The 19,754-nt window shown below is 46.8% G+C and overlaps 1 protein-coding gene across 1 annotated transcript in view; it reads left to right on the forward strand.

The window, feature by feature from the left end:
• Positions 1 to 3,589: 3,589 nt before the first annotated feature.
• Positions 3,590 to 19,754, forward strand: part of ESPNL (espin like) — a 34,846-nt gene continuing 18,681 nt past the window's right edge. Inside the window, exons 1-4 of the mRNA XM_036755828.1 lie at positions 3,590 to 3,883; positions 9,694 to 9,884; positions 13,846 to 14,032; positions 18,573 to 18,755. Coding sequence (XP_036611723.1) covers positions 3,590 to 3,883; positions 9,694 to 9,884; positions 13,846 to 14,032; positions 18,573 to 18,755 — 855 coding nt within the window. The remainder of the gene's footprint in view (positions 3,884 to 9,693; positions 9,885 to 13,845; positions 14,033 to 18,572; positions 18,756 to 19,754) is intronic.

The raw sequence follows: 19,754 nt of genomic DNA on the forward strand, positions 1-19,754 counted from the left end.
TGGTGTAGGTTTTGCAATCAAAACTAATCTAGCACAACAAGCTTATATGCCTCCCAAGAGGAGTGAATGACAGGCTCATGGCAATGCAATTGTCACTTGCAGGAAAGCACCATGCCACCATCAGCAGTGCGCCTTTTCCTACTATGACAGACTCTGATGAGGTCAAGGAAAAATTTTATGAAGACCTGGAGACCCTCATCATCAGTGTGCTAAAAGAGGACAACCTTATAATTCTGAGTGACTTTAATGCCGGAGTAGGCACAGACTATCAGACATGGCAGGGAGTCCTTGGGAGGAATGGATCTGGAAATAGGAACAGCAACGGTCACTACTAAAGACTTGTGTGTTTCATGACCTCATCACTAATACTGTCTTACATTTACCTAAGTGCAATAAATCTTCACGGATGGACCCTCACAGCAAACACTGACATTTAATAGACTATGTCATTGTATGGAAAAGAAGTAGGATGTGAGAGGGATAAAGGCACTGTGCAGTACAGAGTGCTGGACTGATCATAGACTTATCCTTTCCCATGCTAAACATTCACATTCGACAAAAGTGGTGACCCCAATGCAAGATGACTACCATAAGACTTAATGTTAACAGGTTAGAGTGCCTCTCCCAGTGGGAACAGTTTGTTGCTAACTTGGAAAGCTGAGCCAACACACAGTGGAGCAACAGTGGAGGCTTTGAATGCCATTAGGCTCCTTTCATGTGGCAACAGTGGAGCAGAAAATGCTGCTCAGACACCCAGGGGGCTGCCAAACCCCACTGCTGCTTCAGTCCAGTGAGATGACCCTACATCCTGGGCTGTCTGTGTGCAGGGCTGTGACTACAGCTCCCAGTTTATCCAGACCTGCTACTTCATCATTTACCTGTTGCTACAGGACTTTGAGGTAGATAAAAATGGTAAAATGGTACGGGTTATGCCTTTCAGAGATTTGGTGAACAGCATCACATTTACTCATCTGGGCCAGAACACTCACAAACATCAAGATTGGTTTGATGAAGATGATAGGGAAATTCAGAAGCTGCGAAAAACAAGAACTCCATAGGGTTTACCAGCAGGATGGTTCATCCATCTCTTAGAGGGCAGTGTTTAACTCCAATAAAAGTAAAACGCAAGTAAAGCTTAGAAAGATGCAGGATTCTTGGCTCAATAAGAAGGCAGATGAAATTCATTTTTATGCTGATAGTAACAGTCCAAAGTGCTTTGATGATGCCCTGAAGGCTATTTATGGGCCAAAGACCTGTGCTGCATCTCAACTACTCAGTGCTGTTGGAGCCATATTGATTAGTAATAAGGATATGGTCCTGGAGGGTTGGGCTGTACACTTCCATAGCATTCTCAATAGACCATTGTCAATCAATGCTGAAGCCATTGACCATATACCTCAGGTTGAAATCAATCCCTCTAGTTAAATTTCCAACTGAAGAAGAGGTTTTGAATGCCATTAGGCTCCTTTCATGTGGCAAAGCGCCTGGTGCTGATTCTATTCCAGCTGAGATTTATGAGGCAGGGGCTCCATTGCTCATACAGAAGCTGACTGAAATTTTCCTGGTTGTATGTCAAGAGGAGGTTGTCCCCCAGGAGTTCAAGGATGCCTCCATTGTCCATCTTTATAAAGGAAGAGGAAATAGATTATCCTGTAACAATCACAGTGGGTTCTTGCTCTTAATCATTGCTGGTAAGATTATTGCCAGAGTCCTCCTTAATAGGCTGATCCTTCACTTGGAAGATGATCATCTACTTGAGAGCCAGTGTAGAGAAATTAGCAGGTGAGAGTAATGATTATTAAAAACCAATATCTTGAGGAGATTCAGAACACACACCCCCCCCTCCACCCCCCCCCCCCACCAAAGTCCTGACTTTAAGTTGTTTTTTTAAAGGAAATCACTGATAATGAGATTTATTGAGACTACATTAACTGTCCTCCATTTTGGTCAGACTCCACACAGCCTTGCAAGGAATTTAATCTGGGGTGGGGAAGCCCATTGGGTTCTACTCAAGCTTGGGTGGAGACAGATCCTTTCGTCTAGATAGCCCAAGAGATAATTTTCTCTGCCCAAGGGTGAAGATTACATAAACTGTGAGCCACGATTCTCCTCGGTCTAAGAGAGAGGGCCAAATGACCCTTATTAAGAATGTACTGGCCTTACTATCAAATGATTAAATTACCCAGAAACTATGTCTCTCGAAACTTTAAGCATCACACAGGCTTGTAAATCAGTAATGGTGATGGAAGGTGCTGTTTAGGCTGTGCTTTAAGGCTTGATGGTTTACAAAGCGCTTTATGGACATGATCTCAGTTTAAAAAACAACCCATACCAGCGGGAAATACTACAGTGATTACCCCTAATTTACAGATGAAGAAGCCGAGGCCCAGAGAGGTTAGGTAGCCTTCCCAAGGTCACACTGGTGATCGCAGTGTCAGATTCGGGATTCACAACCTGGAACCCCTGAGTCTCTTTCCACTCATCTTTATGTACTCCCAAACCAGATGCCCACACCTGAATATATGAATATGGGATCTCCCTGATGTGGTTACTTCTTCTAAATACTCAGATTGCATCCCATCCTTCCTTTTCCTCATGAGAGTCATATTCGGGTCCTGTCACACACCCTACACAGGGGCACCTCCCAATGTGCCAGGACTTTCCTCCGGATAGACCTCTTGACGTGGATACCAAGGGGGGAAGCGCATAGGCTATCCTTTGGCTCTCCCATTCCCTCCATGACTGGTTCATCTTTAGGGGGCATTCATCTCTGGTGCCATTCTTCACATGTTTCTCTCGAAATACCTGTTTGGCAATGGGTTACAGCCTGCTTAGGGCCACAGGTTGCTGAGAGAGACAAAGAATGGGAAATTGTACTTAAGAGTAATCCATAAGTGAACCGTCCCAAGTTGTACAACTGACCTGAGGATTCATGGGAACACAGATCTAGAGCTGGCAGGGTTTGAATACAGGTCTTCCTGATTTCATGTCCAGTTTCCTGTGCAGTAAATACACCACAATGCCTCACTGTGAATGAAGCATAGTCTCAGTTTCCCTAGGTTTTCTCATTGTGCAAAGTCGAGAGACACCATATAGGGTGCAGGGCATGCTGAAGGGTGCAGGAGCCTCTCAGGTAAGGGCTGAGTGTGCCCAGGATTTAGCACAGTACTGGCACATAGTAGGGGCTTCATAGGTGCTAGGTGAGTGATGGATTCTGCCTTGCTTGCTAGAAGCCGGCAATCCTGGCTCCAGGCTGCCTTCCCACATCTTTAGAGAACAGTCCAGCCAAAAATCAAGCTAAGTAAACACCAAGCTCTCTAGCTCCAGGACGTCCTGGATTGTTGTTACAACCCATGTGTTTTTTGGAGCTTAGGCCCTGCCAAGGAGCCCTCCTCCAGTTGTCTCCAGCAGCGGCAGCCTCCCTATCTTTGCCTGCTGCCTCCCATCTGCCTGCCCTCCACAGAGCCTTATCAGGTAACCAGAGATGGAAGCTCCTGTCCACACAGGAAACAGGACCCTGTGACTGTGAGCATGAGTAGTTCCCTAGAGGAACACTGGTATCTGCAGGAAAGTGAGCGAGTATCTCAGGATGGGCGATCAAAGGGCACTTTTGGCAGCCAAGTATGGGGACTTGACCACTTTAAAGAAGTTCTTTGAGAATGGCGTCCTGGACCAGACTGTCACAGACTCCCTGGGGGCTGGCCTGGTGCACCACGCCTCCAGAGCAGGCCAGCTAGAGTGCCTGAAGTTCCTGATAGAGCACGTCAAGGTTCCAGGGAATCAGCGGGCTAAGAACAGGGCGACTCCGGTGCACGATGCAGCCGCCATGGGCCACCTGGCTGAGCTACACTGGCTCGTCCGAGAAGGAGGCTACTGTGCTCAGGTACCTGAGGGAGCAAGGGAGTGAGATGGGAGGGCAGGGGCAGCCAGCCAGAGGATAAGCAGGCAAAGGAGTGTGGGTGGCATTTGCATGTGGCCGATGTTCCCTGTTATGCAGTCTTGCTCATTTCCCTCTCAAAAATATATTAGCTGAAATTTCAGAAAAAAAAAATCTGAGTAAATGGGAAACGTATCTAGGATGCTTCAGCCATCTGGAATGATGTCGATATGGTGTAGGCAACAGATCCAGGAGACCCAGACTCAAATCCCAGCTCCATCACTCAGTGGCTGTGTGTCTCTAGGTTTCAATCACCTTATCTGTAAAGTGGGATTGTTAGATTCTAAGGTCTTTTCCAGATCTAATTCTCATGATTGTACTCTAGATTTTGGGATCAAGTTGGACTTATAATCTGTTGCTCAGTCTCTAATGTTTTAGAGTATGTATTTCCTATAGTGTTTTTAAGTTGGTTTTTTTTTTTCCAGTTAACAAACACTTATTTCGGGGAAAAAAAAATCCACGTTAAAAATGTATGTGGTCAAGCAAAACAAATTCCCATATTGGCCACAACCGAAAAATGTGTCTCTTTAGTCCATTACATCTCTGGCTTTTGTGTGTGTGCGTCTGTGTGTATGTGTACATGTGTATATGTGTGTGGGAGGGCAACGCTGGAAAGGAAAGAGGGTACCCATCACTTGGCTGAACAAATTCTGGCCTGTGAACATAGTGCCATAAGAAATGATGAAACGGATTGTTCTGTAAAGATCTGTGAACACTAGGATAAAGCAATACAGAGTGAAGTTGGTAGAGACTTTAATATATATTTTTTTAAGATGCATCAACTTTCCTGTTTTTTTATGCATGTTACAATAAGTGCTATATAAAACCTAATTTCTTAACCACCAAATACCCAAAATGTAACCTCCCCATATTGTGATCTCATGATTATGGCGGGACAGACAGGGTCCCAGCAATACCTTTTGTAGGGCCAGACTAGGGAAACCCTTTAAAGGGTGAGCAAACTAAAAAATTGTCAATATTAGCTGCAGTTAACAACTCCGTTAAAGTGTCTGATGGCTAAACCAAAGAGATTTTAAATGCTTAATGAGCTCAGGGCTTTTCCTGGTGCAGAAGCTCTGACCTAATCTCCACTTTTACCCCATTGGCCATGTGTGTGTTGCTCATTATGTGTGTCTAGAGTCCCAAAGAATCCTAAAACAAAGAAGCTTTATGATCATTTAAAAATCTTTTGGGGAAGCTTTCTTGGGAAATGGGTGAATAGGTCGTAGACGGAATAAAAGGAAGAGATAACTCCGAAGAAGTGTCACTGAGGACGCCGGTGGCCCTGGGATGACATAGTGGTATCCCTTCATTTGAGACGGTTTAGTTAATTTATCTATGCATGGTCAAATAAGTAGTTTGGAGGCAAGAGGATCCTGCTCTAGGCTAGAATGAAATCCTCCCACTTTTGGAGTTGGTGTCACCCATTCTAAGTGTTCCTTGGTTCTATGAAGGAAATTCAGCATTTATTTTGATAACTCCAATCATTAAGTATTTATCAAGTACCTCATGTTTTCTGGATGTCCCATGTACCCACAGAAGAGATTTTGATACCCTTCCCGCTCTGCCCTGAGAGGAGACCAGAAGAGCATCACACTGGCAGCCACAGTGCAATATTGGTGTTCAGTATGGGCTCCAGCCTCTGTGAGAGGACAGTGGCAAAATGGGGTGTATCTTGATTCCAAAGCCAAGATACCAGCGAGACCAGATCCAGCTCCCTAGACAATTCAGAGCGGGGTAACACTCAGTTCACAAGAGGTCCTTCTGATGGCAAAAAAGGATTGAACACTGGGGCAAGAAGAGGGTTCAGGCTTGGGGACAATAAGCTGTCCTGCCTCTAGCTACCTTGACTCTGCTTTGCAGAGGCCAACCTTCAAAGGTACAGATGACAATTGACAATGATTTCTCAGGAGGAAAATTAGGAGACTGGTACCAGTCCCAATCAGACCCACGAAAGGTAAAAGACCTGGGAGGACCTAGTGGACATGACGGCCAGAAAAGCTAATGGAATCTGAGGGTGACGTAACCTGGTGTTCATCCTGGACACAAGAGAACTGCTACACAATGAATTCAATAATGTTTGTGGTAGGAACAAGATATCAAAACTAACCTTGCACCATTACAATGACCAAGCTTGGCCCGGAGGGAAAAGATACACTCGTCCTGGTTAACAAATCAGCTTAGCTCACATGCTTACTATGTGTTTACTGTGTTTACTGTGGGCAGCTAGGTGCCACACTGGAGCTGGACCTGGAGTCAGGAAGACCTGAGTTCAAATTCTGTCTCAGATACTAACTAGCTGAGTGACCCTGGGCAAGTCACTTCACCCTGCTTGCCTCAGTTTCCTCATCTGTAAAATGAGCTGGAGAAGATGGCGCCACTTCAGTAACTCTGCCAAGAAAACCCCAAATGGGGACACAGGGAGTCAGAAATGACTGTGGTGGTTGGAAGAGTCAGAAGCCTCAGGTTCAAGTCCCACCTAAGACACAAGCTGATTGTGAGCAAATGAGAGCTTCTTAACTGCTCAGGGCCCTTGGTGGATTTCTAAGACTTAGAGATGAGGTTAATGGAGGGATTTCCACAGCAGGAGTTCTCCTATTCTAATCTTTCCCACCAGAGATCAGCCCGGAGCGCTCTTCTCACTCCTGGCTAAGCTCCTTTAGGAAGCCACGGATGCTCTTTGAATCCACTTCTCTTCTCACTGTCTTCTAATCCCCACCCCGTCAGAATCGGGCTTCCTCTCATCATTCACCTGAAAGGGCTCTCTCCCAATTTCCCAGTGACTCTTAATTGTCCAATTGAATCCTTTGCCTTGGTCTTTCTAGACCTCTCTCTGCAGTGTTTGACCCCATTAACCACCTTCTCCTGGAATCTCTCCTGCACTTCTCTGGGTCTCGTGACACTGCTCTCTCTGGCTGCTCCTCCTGCATGTTCAATTACTCCTCTGTCTCCCTTCTGGTCCTGTGTCCATGATGTGTCTGCTCCCTTCGAGTGTCCCCCAAGGCTCTGTCCTGGGCCCTCATCTTTTGGCTCGAAAGCATCTCCCTCATTAGATTGGGAACTTCTTGAGAGCAGGGACTGCTTCCTGATTACCTTTGTATTCAGTAGGTGCTTCATAAATGCCTGGTGACTGACTTATTGACTCGATGACCTCAGACCTAATAGAAGGTTCGATGATGATTTCTATGCCAATGACTCACTGATTTATACGTCCAGCTTTAGTGTCTCACCCAAGGAGCCATCAGCGTTGTCCCCCATTGCCTCTCGGACAGTTTGAACGGGACGTCCTGCAGACATCTCAGACTCACCATGTCCAAAACGGAGCTCTCTCTTTCCTTCCAAATTTCCCTATGACTATCACATCCTTTTAGTTACCCAGGCTCACAACCTGGGGCGGGGGAGAGGGGGAGCGGTCCTTGACTCTTCACTTTCATTCACCCCATCTATTCAACCCAGTCCAGTCTAATCTAACACCAAGGCTCGTCATTTTTACCTTCACAGTATTTCCTGTGCCTATCCCCTTTTCTCAACTCCACAGTCACGACTCTAGGTCAAGCCCTTATCACCTTATACCTGGACTAAGGCAGTAGCCTCCCAATCAGCCTCTAGGCTCTCTCCCTGACAACGCAGCCTCTGCTCAACTGCTAAGGGGATTTTTCTAGAGTGTGGATCTAGCTATGTCACCCCTCCTGCTCAGAGACCTCCAGTGGCTCCCCATTACTTCCAGGATCAATGACAAACTCCTGCTTGATTTTGAGAGCTTTTCATGACTTGCTACCTTTTTACCTTTCCAGTATTCTTATGTTTTATCTGGGTCTCTGCTGTCCAGAAACACTGGCCTACTTGCTGAGCTTCAGACAGAACATCTCCTATCTCTGGGCCTTCATACTGGCTGCCCTCCATGCTTGGAAGGCTCTCCCTTCTAACCCCCACCCCCCATCTTCTATGGCCTTCTTCAAGACTCAGTTCAAATCTCCCCCTCTGGAGGATGCCTTTTCTCTGCTTCTCCCTTCTCAATGGCTAATTCCTTCCCATATGACATTAGTTTCTGACTCCTCTATACCTAGTACGTATGCGATATATCTTGTATGTACCTAGTATGGATGCTATACATCTTGTATGTACCTAATATGTCTGCATTCTCCTGCCCATTAAAGATGTGAGCTCCTTGAGGCCAGGGATTGTTTTTTAGTTTCTTGGTATTCCTGGCACTTAGTCAGGTGCCTAGCACTTGGGGGTAATTGATAAATGCTTACTGGTCAACTAACTGTATCAATGAAATCAGAGTTTCAGAGCAAATTATGCTTTTTCTCTTAAAAATGACAAAAATCCAAAAATGTGTAGCATGCCAAGTGATATACTTGGGAAACAAAGACAGATGTGAAAAATGGTCTCTGGCCTTAGGAAGCTTATTTACATTCTCTTGAAGGAATGCAGCAGGTAAATGGATAAATGAACACAAAGCAGATTCAGGAGAGAGGGAGGCCACAGAAACCCGGCAGGATCAGGTAGGGCTTTGCTGGCTTCACACATTTCCATGTTATTCCGCAGGTGTGGCCAAGTGCACCACGTATGTTGTAGTGTGTTCAGTTGTGGAGGCCTGATTTTAGGAAGGCTGTTGATGAGCTGCAGGAGCACCCAGACGAGGGCAGCTGGGACAGTGAGAGGCCTAGAGAGAATGCCTCATAAAGATCGATTGGAGGAACTTGTGATATTGAGTTTGCCAAGAAGAATAAAGAATGACTCGAGAGCCGCCTTCAAGTATTTGAACGACTGGCGTGTGGAAGAAGGATTAGCCCTTTTCTGCTTGGCCCAAGAGGACAAACCTCAGAACCGTATTAGGGATCAGAGAAAGGGGATGGTTGCAGAGAGCGAGAGAGTCAGGTTTGCTGTCAGGAAGGACAGCTTATGGATTCAAGTTGCTCAAAGTTGAGTAATGCCTCGCACGCAAGAGGAGTGGGTTTCCCGTCATTGAAGATCAGCACATCGATGGTGGGGGGCCACCTTTTGGCAAGGTTACTGAGGAAATCCCTGTTCACATTGGAGATAGACTAAGAAAGACCCTGAGATCTCTTCCCACAGTAAAATCTTGTGATTCTCTGTGATCAGAAATCAGTGGGCTCTGTGCAAATGGAGGTCCAAAAAAGAGGAAGCAAGGTGGCATCCCCGGGAGTCACGGGCCTTTCATGGGTTATGGCTGAACCTTTTCTCTGCCTCTTTGGATGATCCACAGGATGCTTCTTCGGGGTCTCCTCGGCCTAAACTAGCCACTCATTCATCATCTAAAATTCAGTCAGCCTCCACAAAACTGTGGAGGAGGTTAAGGCTGTTTTCTATTTCTTCCTATATCCCTTGTCAGTCCCCTTTCCTTCTCCTGAGTGTCGCACTTTTTCTCAAATGCAATTCCTTGTCCCATTCATGTGGGGCTTTATTCTCAGCCAACAGTCAAAATTGCCCCCAGAGTGCTAGTTGATATCAAAGCTTAAAATGTACATCTCTCTCAAAAGAATTTGCATTTTTACAGGGGAATCCAACCGAACAAATGAATCTCTAATGGTGGGAATCCAGGCCAGATGGAGAGTAGCTCTTTGGGGAGCACAGGAATCTGTCCAGTACTGTCTCATAATCACTCTACACTCTCTAGGTCCCCACCAACTAAAATTAAGACCAGTCTTGCCTAGAGGGGTAATAGCTACTCAACCCAAGTTACTTGGTGTTGATAAAGGATATACACCCTGCTCTCTCTATCTCTCCAGGATCAAGATGTGTCAGGGGTCTCCCCACTGCACCTTGCTGCTCGATTTGGGCACCCTGTGTTGGTGGAGTGGCTGGTCCAAGAGGGCTGCGATGTCTCCCTGGAGACCCTGGAGGGAGCGCTTCCTATACACTATGCCGCAGTCAAGGGGAATCTGACCTGCCTGAAGCTGCTGGTCGCTGCAGACAATAGGTGAGCAACCCCAAGGGACGATGGGAAGGGTGACCCCATGGCCCAGGGCTGTGTCCTAAAGATCTATGTAGAGAGATCCTGCACCTTGTCCTGGATGGGAGAGGAGCAGAAAGCGGAGCGAGATCAGACCTGGTGGGTAATAGGATTAACTAGGGCAAGCATCATTTAGTGGAGAGCTGGAAGGAACGAGACAATCCCAGGGGGCCTGGGTTTAGGGAAAATGATGTAAACTAGGTTTATAGGATCTCGGGGAATTTAGAGGCTGTTAAATCCTACCCTCTCCCGCTCCTTTTACTGATGAGAAAATTGATTCACAAACAGATAAGGTAACTTGCCCAAAGCTACTGAGTCTCTGAGGTGAGATTTGAACTCGTCTTCATGACTCCAACTCTAGCTTTTTATCCGCTATGCAACAGCCTTTCCAAAGAAGCTGGGGTACTTCAGTACAGCTTTAGAGGTCAGAAGCAGCCTTGGCAAGGCTTATGACGTTGGCGTAAGGTAGCATCTTTCCTCAGTGGTTGCCAGGCAACCCCTCCTCCAATGCCCTGGTGGGATCCAAGGCTTCAAATGAAATGAATGGTTCTTGGGCAAACAAAGAGCAAGGGAAAGTCTTCCTTTCACTGTGCTGGCCTTCTTGAAATGCCCCAGGGGCTAGATGTTGTGACTCACAGTGGAGTCATAGACTTAGAGCCGGATCAGACGTCAGTCATCGAGCCTTTGAAAAATGTGAAGGTGCGGAGATGTAGGATGCTTGATGAATATTATCAAGACTGGAAAATGAGTGACTTGGGAAGCAGAAAGGCTTTAAAAAAAATCGGCCCCTTCTCTAGGCTGAAGGTTGGCACACACGAAACGAACAGACGGAGAGATGGTTCCTTTGAATGGATGACCCCCATCTCCTCTGGGATGAGAAGAGCAGGATTTAAACAGCCCTGGAGGTGGAGGAGGGGGATTTGGGAGGGAGTTTGACAGAATGAAAAACTTGCAATGCAAATTTCAGGACAGGAGAACAATCTTCCTTAAAAAATCACTTTCTCAGACAACTGTGAAAGGTAGACCTGCTCAGTTCTAGGCTTTGGGGCTACTCAGAGGTGCTTGTTCATAGAATCCTAAATCTAGGCCTGGAAAGGACCTCAGAGGCCATCTTTAAAGCCGAGGAAGCGGAGGTCCAAGAAGTGACCTACTCAAGGTAACACAGGTCAATTGAACCCGGATCTCCTGACTCCAGCACTAGTGCTGCTTCCCCTGCACCAAAGTGACCCTCCCAGAAGCCCAGCTTCCATTCCTTCAGTTCTCCCTTGTGCACTTAGCTTCCCCCATTCCTAGTACCTTAGCCTCCATCCCAGCACATAGACACACACACACACACACACACACACACACACCCCACAAATCACATACAGTAAGGGACTCTGAAAATGCTTTCAAGTGACTCAGAATCGGTCTCCGCATCCCACAACCATTCCTCTAGGCTGTGAAAGAAAAGTTTGTCTTCTACGCCTCCTTCCCCTTTGCTTCCCACCACCAGTTCTCCAGAGCCCACTTCTCTGGTGTTATCTCTCCCTCCCTCTTCCTCACAACTTTCTGGAAGGAAGGAGAAGATCACAAATTCACTGGAAAAGATTTAAAGTTGAGAAAGACTTCAGAGACCATCTAGTGCAATCACCTCATTTCATTTTAACTGAAGTCCAGAGAGGGCCAACAATGTGCCCACTACTACAGAGTGTAAATGGTAGAGCTGGGTTTTTAACCTGGGTTTTCTGACTCCAAACCCAGTTCTCCGTGCATCATAAAATGCTTCATATGATTCATTATTGTAATAGTGTGTTATATAAAAATAAAATATGTACATACATACACACATATACATTCTCAAGTGATATAATGCTACACATTCCTTTCATCAATGTAATAGTGTTACATGCATCTACACATTAGTGTGTGAATGTTACATACCTTTGTACACCGGTGGAATAAAAATCTTAAGTTAATTCTCCATTGACATCCTCTTTTGAGGACCCTGGATTCTCCAAGGCTGCCAATGGGGATCAAGCTGGGGGATCCTTCCAAGCTGGAAAAGCTTTGAGTGTAGACCTGATAGTGTCCTGGGTATCTGTTGTATGAAGGAAGGAAAAAAGGAAGGAAGGAAGGAAGGAAGGAAGGAAGGGAGAAAGGAAGGAGGCAGGGAGGGAGGGAAGGAAGGAAAAAAAGGAAGAAGGGAAGAAAGGAAGGAAGGAAGGAAGGAAGGAAGGAAGGAAGGAAGGAAGGAAGGAAGGAAGGAAGGTACCCACCAGGATTGGAGGAAGGAAGAGAGGAAAGAAGAAGAAAGGAAGAAAACAAGGAAAGAAGGAAGGAAGGAAGAGAAGGAAGGAAGGGAAGGAGGAGGAAAGTGAAGAATGAAGGGAAGGAAGATGTAGAATGCAGTGAGCAGTGAGAATTAACATGAGTGCATATTCATGCCAGCTTTTGAAATGTAATCACAGCTGATATTTCTGTAGCTCCTTAAAGCTCGTAAAGCACTTTGCACACACTATTTTATTTGATCGTCACAAGAGTCTTGGAAGGTGGTTGAACAAATATCACTCGCATTTTACTGATGAGAAAGCTGAGGTTCAGAGAAATGGAGATACTTGTTCAAGGTCACCACAGGGGTGACTGAGCTTGACCCCAAGGCTCTGCCTTCACCTTCAGCAGCCTATATTCACACCCTTCTTTGTTCTGCTATTCTCAGCCTCTGAGCTTCAGTTTCCTGCTTTTGATGCCATAAATATTTTTTGTACATAAAAGTCTTCTTGCCATTAGCAACCTTGGGGTATAGTTCCAGAAATGGGATCGCTAGGTCAGAGGATGTAAGCAATTTTGTAGCTTTTCTTGCACAAAACATAAGCTCCATCCCACCGCCAGGAGACTGTAAGCTCCCTGAGGGGAGGAAACTATTGGTGTGCAGACTCCCTCCTTGGCTGCAGATCTTCACTCTTCTGTAAACTTATGCTCACAGAGAACCACCCTGGGCATTGGGAGGTTAAATGAGTTGCCTACGATGGCATGGCTTGTATGTGTCAGAAGTGGGACTTGAATGCATCCTGATCTTTGGCTGCCTCGTTATCCAATATCCCACAATGCCTCCTTGCTTTACATGTAGTAGACATTGAATAAATACTTGGACTGGATTAGATAATTCCCAATTGTTTTTCAAAATGTTTGGACCAACTCACAACTTCTCTAGTGTCTCCAACATTGAATTTCCCCATTTTTATTAATTTTATGAGGGGAGGGGTAATCCCTCTCTCTTTAAAATTTCTTTTTATTGATATATTTTATATTTTTACATTTTCATCCCCAAGTATTATATCCCATTCCCCCACCCATACCCAGAGAATCAGATCTTGTAATAAAGAATAAAAGAGAAAGGGAAAAAAAGCAGTTCAGCAAAACTAACCAGCACACCCCTCATCCCAGTAACAGTATAGGATGCTGTCCACACCCAGAATCCACCATCTCTCTAGTGAGAGGACAGAAGTAGAGTTTTATATCTTTTCCTTCAGGGCCAAGCTTAGTCCTTGTAATGACACAAAATTCAGTTTTGGTGTCTTGTTCCTACCATATACATGGTTGGATTCATTGTATAGATTTTGTTTCCTGCTTCTGCTTATTTTACCCTGTATCAGTTCATGTAAGTCTTCCCAGGCTTCTCTGAATTCTTCCCTTTTTCTGTTTTGTACAATGCAATAATGTTCCATGACATTCATATACCAGGGTTGGTCCAGTTCAGCTAAGCCTTTTAAAGGCAACAAACAGAAAGGAAAATTGGCAGGATTTCTGACTGGTATGGAAAAACAGACCTAGCCAAGCTAATTCCTGGCTTTAGCTGACCCCTCCACCAGGCTTGTTTTCATGGACTTTAGTGGAAGGGCTACATCTTTTGACAACTCTCCCTTTTCTCTCCCATCTCTTGATACAGGTGTGTGAACAGGCAGACCCAGAGCGGAGCCTCCCCTCTCTACCTTGCCTGCCAGGAAGGCCACTTACACATTGTCCAGTTCTTAGTGAAGGACTGTGGGGCTGATGTGCACTTGCGGGCCCATGATGGCATGACCGTGCTGCATGCAGCTGCCCGAAGTGGCCACTATTCCCTTGTGGTCTGGTTGGTAAGGAAATGGTCAGCTTGGGACACTGAGGAAAGGAGGGAAAGGGTGGCAGGGAAGCTTTGGATCCCTATGTGAGATAAAGTGAGAACTGGAGGAAATCATGGACTTTTAACTCCAATGACCAGGGGGCCACAAGGCTGGCAAGGGATCTTAAGACCATGCCATGAGACAATCCTGAAGCATAGGCTGAGAGCTGGAAAGGGCGCCAGCCCCCTCATTTTACAGTTGATATGATTTGCTGAGAGTCGCAAAGCTAGTGTGAGAGTCAGAGTTTGAACCCAGACCCTCCTGGAGTCAGGAAGACTCATATTCTGGCCTCAGATACTTCCAAGCTGTGTGAGTCTGGGCAAATCACTTAACCCCATTTGCCTCAGTTTCCTTATTTGTAAAACAAGCTGGAGAGGGAAAGGGCAAACCACTCCAGAATCTTTGCCAATGGAGTCATGAAGAGTCAGACACAGCTGAGAAATGACTGAACAACAACAGCTCCAGGTTTCACGTCCAATTCTCTATCCAGCATACCCCCTGGCAACCTGGAGACCTAGGAACGTGGGAAGGGCAATGGGTTTGGAGGTAGGAGAGACCTGGGTTCTGGTCCTGGTTCTGGGAATGTGGGCAGCTCACCAGGGCTCTTATTTGGACAGGTACAGTTAATGGGGGAGGCAAAAGGAAGCCTTGGTGATTAGTAGGGCCGGGCTAGAGTTTTACACACACACACACACACACACACACACACACACACACACACACACACCTCATTATGAGAACCCTTTCAGGTCAAATTGTTTCACTGGTATTTTAAATTTGTCTTTATTATTTTGGATGCTAATGTTAGGCTTCATGACCATTTGTTAGGTAGGTTGTGGAGGGGATTGTTGGTCATCTTTGCATGGAGCTAGCTAGCCCCTGAGTTCCCTTCCACCTGTCACTAAAATAAGAGAATTAAACTTGGTGATAGGAGGGTGATCTGAGGGGCAGAGTGGCTCAGTGGGAAAGGAGCTGAACTTGGAGTTGGGCCCAGTGTTTGCATTGCCACTTACCTTGGCTAAGTCTCTGCCCCTCTCCAGGCCTCACTTTCTCCCCCTCTAAAATGAGGGATTGGGCTAGATGTATGAGTGAATTATGTCAAAGGTCATTTCCAGCTCTGAGTCCTCTGATCTAAGTTTTAAAAGGAGAATTATGATGAAGAGATGCTAGTAGTTAAGAAAACACTGGGAAACTGTGGAAGAGGGATTAGACTCTGCTCTGCTCAGTGCCAAGGGACAGAACTCAGAGCCCTGGGGGGTGGAGGGGGCGGGAGAGAGATCTCAGCTCAGTGTCGGGAGAACAAACTGTCCTGATAAGTAGAGCCATCTACAGATAGGATGGGCTGCCTTGAGAAGTAGTGGGCTCCCCATGGCTAGAGGGAAGGGAAAGGAAGAAGAAGGAGGAGGAGGAGGAAGAAGAAGAAGAAGGAGGAGGAGGAGGAGGAAGACTATAGTAGAGCCTCCAACAACCAGAATCACCAAATGTGAGTTGAAAGGGACCTTGGCCGTTGTAGACCCCAGCACAGATATAAAGGCCTCCTCACAGGACATGTTGCCCAGCAGCCTCTGCTTGAAGACCTCCAAAGAGGGGGATCTTTCCCCCTATCTCTCAAGCCAGCCGATGCCATTTTTGGACAGCTCTAAGAGCACAGAGGGTTAAAGATTCTATGTCAGTGAACTTCTGTCTTGTATAAATTTGGGGACTTATCTTGAGAAGGTAAATTATGGGAAACACTGTCCAAAAGCACATTCCTCCACTGTGTGTGTGACAGAACCTCTCCATGGGGCTTTAAGAGGTTTAATCTTGAAAAAAGCAAGGCCCTACCAGATGGCCACCTGGGAGGCTAGCAGGGCCAGGTTCGCCTGGTTCTGAGTATTGGGTATTGTCTGGGGCCCAGCAGGCTTCAGTGCAGTTCAGCTTGGTGCTTGTTAGAGAAGTAGCCAAGAAAGACAAGAATGAGGGAGGAGGAGAGGTGGGCAGGTAACAAGAGAATAGACAGCTTGAAGCCTGCACTGGCTCCCAAACCAGATGAGAAAACCCAGAGGAAGAGCAAGGTCTTCTGGGTAAGTCATTTCTGGAGGATTACTGGGAGGGCAAGGAGAAGAGGCACACAGGATGACAAGGCAGGGACAAGCTGTGATTTGCACTGGGGGAGATCTCCCTGATGCCTTTCCCGTCTGGGGATGGTGCTCACAGTAAGGTGTCTGAGTCCCGGGATGAAGGTGAATCAGCCAATCCATCAACAGCATTCAGCTGTTCGTGTAGCCCTTGGAGGAGGTGGTCAGATTGAGGGGGGTTTGCATCACGGGCAAGCCAGCTGCTCCCTCCTTCCCCAGCGCCCGCCTTACGAATGTGGTCAGAGCTCCTTCCTCCCAACTCTGTCCTTGGGTTCATTTGTCCTCAGTCAAAATCTGCACTGCACCTCCTCCCCCACTCAGGAGCGGATCCGCTTTCAGGAAGAACAACGGTCAATCTCCCGGAGGCACCGAGGGAGTCTTTGCTGCCCAACCTCCCTTCCTCCACTTCAGACGGCTCACTCGTGACTCAGACTCACTTTGTCCAGAGGGAAGGGGGTGGGGAAGACACCCAGACTCTGTGTTACTCATCTCTAGGAAATTTATTAGATATTAATACTCTAAAATCATTGATAATGTCACTCAGGATAAAACCCTGCCCGATCCTTAAAAAGAACATCTCCAAGTCATTCCCTGCCGTCTTTCTCCGCTGCCACTCCTTTATTAGTAATCATCGCACAATCAGGAACAGACAGAATGTATTCCAGTTTTTTTCTTTTTTTTTTTTGTCTAGAATAAGCTGGTCTTAAAATAACAATTAGACAAAAGGTGTGAGTAACTTTTAAGAACAGAAAACACTTTGGGTTACAGCCCAGCGTTAAGTGGACAGAAAGGGAAGGGGAAGAGTGACATTTTGCCATCTACTTGAATTTTTAGGTGGTGGAAGATTCCCCACCACTTAGATATGCCCACACTCCTGTCTGCCTGTGCCTATGTGCAAGGAAGGCACCAGTGTTCAAAGGGAACCCGGTTGCACTCAACACAAATCTCCTTTGCCCTTCTCTTGCCCTCTGGCTCTTTCTCTGTCTCTGTCTCTGTCTCTCCTCTCTCTCTGTCTCTCTGTCTCTCCCTCTGCCTCTCTCTCTGTCTCTCTCTCTGCCTCTGTCTCTCTCTGTCTCTCTGTCTTTGTCTCTCTCAGTGTCTGACTCTTTCTGTGTCTGTCTCTCTGTCTTCTGTCTCTCTCTCCTCTCTCTGTGTCTCTCTGTCTCTCCCTCTGCCTCTCTGTCTCTCCCTCTGCCTCTCTGTCTCTCTCTGTCTCTCTCTCTGCCTCTGTCTCTCTCTCTGCCTCTGTCTCTTTCTCTGTCTCTGTCTCTCTGTCTTTGTCTCTCTCTGTGTCTGTCTTTCTCTGTCTTCTGTCTCTCTCTCTGCCTCTCTCTGTCTTCTGTCTCTGTCTCTGTCTCTCTTCTCTCTGTGTATGTGTCTGTCTCTCTGCCTCTCTCTCTGTCTTCTCTGCCTCTCTCTCTCTCTCTCTCTCTCTCTCTCTCTCTCTCTCTCTCTTTCTCTCTCTCTCCCCAAGCACCCTCAACCTCTCCTCCCAACCCTTGTGTCCATGCCAAATGTCAGTGAGGGTCTCTTGGTGTCTCCCAGGGCAGGAGGAAAAACTCCTCTCTCTTTTGGATTCCACTTCCCAGCTGGTCTCTGAGGGTTTCCTCTCTCTGTTTGCAGAGGGAGGATTAGTCTTCTCAGGAACACTGTGCTAAGCCCTGGGGATCCAAAGAAAGATAAAAACCAGTCCCAGCTCTCTAGGGGCTTGCATTCTTAAATACTCTGTACCAATGATTGGTTCATTTAGGCTTTGGTGGCACTGTTGTTCCTTGGAAATCTGAAATTGGTCCCAACCCAAGATATTGTCAGCGTAGGGAGCTCCCTGGGGAGGAGACTTTATCTACCTGTGCAAATAGTCACCTGTCCTTTAACTGATAATCTCAGGGGGTGGCCTAGGACCCTCAGAGGTGATGTGTCTAGCCCAAGGTCACACAGCCAGGATGTGTCAGAGAACCCAGATCATCCTTCCTCCGAGGCTGGCCCTCTCTCTTCTTCTGCATTGCTGGGAATGAGCCTTTTTTTAAACCCCTGGGTTTGCTGTGAACCTGTGTGTGGGATACTAGAACAAGGGCCACGTGTGATTAGATGTAAATGTGGTACTTGGGAAGGAGCTACATGCAAGACTGAGCTCTGTGCCCAGACTCAAAGTGAGGAAGTCAGTTTTCTGAGCACATGCAATGGGGTTGAGCACAGGAGCTGCCCAGCAGGTTGCTCCCTAATGATGACCTGATGGTTGAATCGAATGGGTCACGACAAAAGCCTTTTCTTAGTGTCTGTGTTACCAGATGGACTGTGCCTCCATGGTGCCAAAGGGCTGCATGGCCAAGAGTTCAAAGGAGGGTTTAGGAGAAAAGGGATTCCTTCTGTTCATCCCCATTCCTCCTTCCCCTTAGGTCACATTCACAGACATCAGCCTGATGGCTCGAGATGATGAGGGAGCTACAGTGCTCCACTTTGCAGCAAGAGGTGGTCATGCACCCATTCTGGATCGGCTTCTTCTGATGGGCGCCCAGATAATCCGAGATCACTGGGGAGGGACCCCTCTCCATGACGCAGCAGAGAATGGGCACCTGGAGGTAAGGCACAGACTAGTACTGCCTAGAAAGATGTGGGAGTCCTCAAAAGCCTCCCCCACCCCAGTCCCAATCTGAGCATTGCCCAGGTAGCCATGGCAGTCGGTCAGATATGGCATTGGAAAAAGGGAAGGACGTGGGATCAGGATGTTGGCAAAGCTACCGATGGCATGAAGGTGGGAGGGAGAGCTGGCTCACTGGAGGACAGAGTCCTGATCCCAAAAGATTGTCATAGGCTTAAGAAGGGACATGGGCTAAATCTAGTAAGATGAAATTGAAGAGGAAGAAATATAATGTTTTACACACAGGCTCCAAATGTCAGCCTCACAAGTGTAAGAAGGAGGAAGGCTTGCTAGAGAGAGCAGCTTAAAAAAAAACCTGTGGAGTGTAGTGAGTTTTAGACCCACTGAGAGGGTCCACTTGTAGCTAAAAAAACTAAGGTGAATTAAGGGACACTGGAGGCAGTCAGAGCATCCAGGAGTGGGGCAGGGCATTGTTCTCTGCTCTGTCCTGGCCAGAGTATTATGTTCAGTTCTGGGCATCCCATTTTAGGAAAGGCATTGGAGAGATGGGAGCGGGATGGCCAGGATGGTGAAGGGCCTGGATCCAGCATTAATTAAACCCCTTCTATATGCCAGATTCTATACTAAGTACTGGTGACAGAAAGGCACAACTGAGATCCTCCTTGCCCTTAAGGAGCTTGTTTTCTATAGGGGAAGCATGGAAAGAGAAAGAGGGAGAGAGAGAGAGAGAGAGAGAGAGAGAGAGAGAGAGAGAGAGAGAGAGAGAGAGAGAGAGAGAGAGAGAGAGAGAGAGGAGAGAGAATGAGAGAAAAGAGAGGAGAAAAAGAATGTGTGTGTGTGTGTGTATGTGAGATATCTATCTATCTATCTACACATCCGTGATACCAGATAATTTGGAGAATGAGGCCCTAGTAGCTCAGGGGACAAGGAATGGTTTCCTGTAGAAGATGGTGCTTGAGTTGGACCTTAAAGGAAGCCA

The sequence above is a fragment of the Trichosurus vulpecula genome, chromosome 4 (genome assembly GCF_011100635.1).
Source record: "Trichosurus vulpecula isolate mTriVul1 chromosome 4, mTriVul1.pri, whole genome shotgun sequence".
In the NCBI taxonomy this organism is placed as follows: Eukaryota; Metazoa; Chordata; class Mammalia; order Diprotodontia; family Phalangeridae; genus Trichosurus; species Trichosurus vulpecula.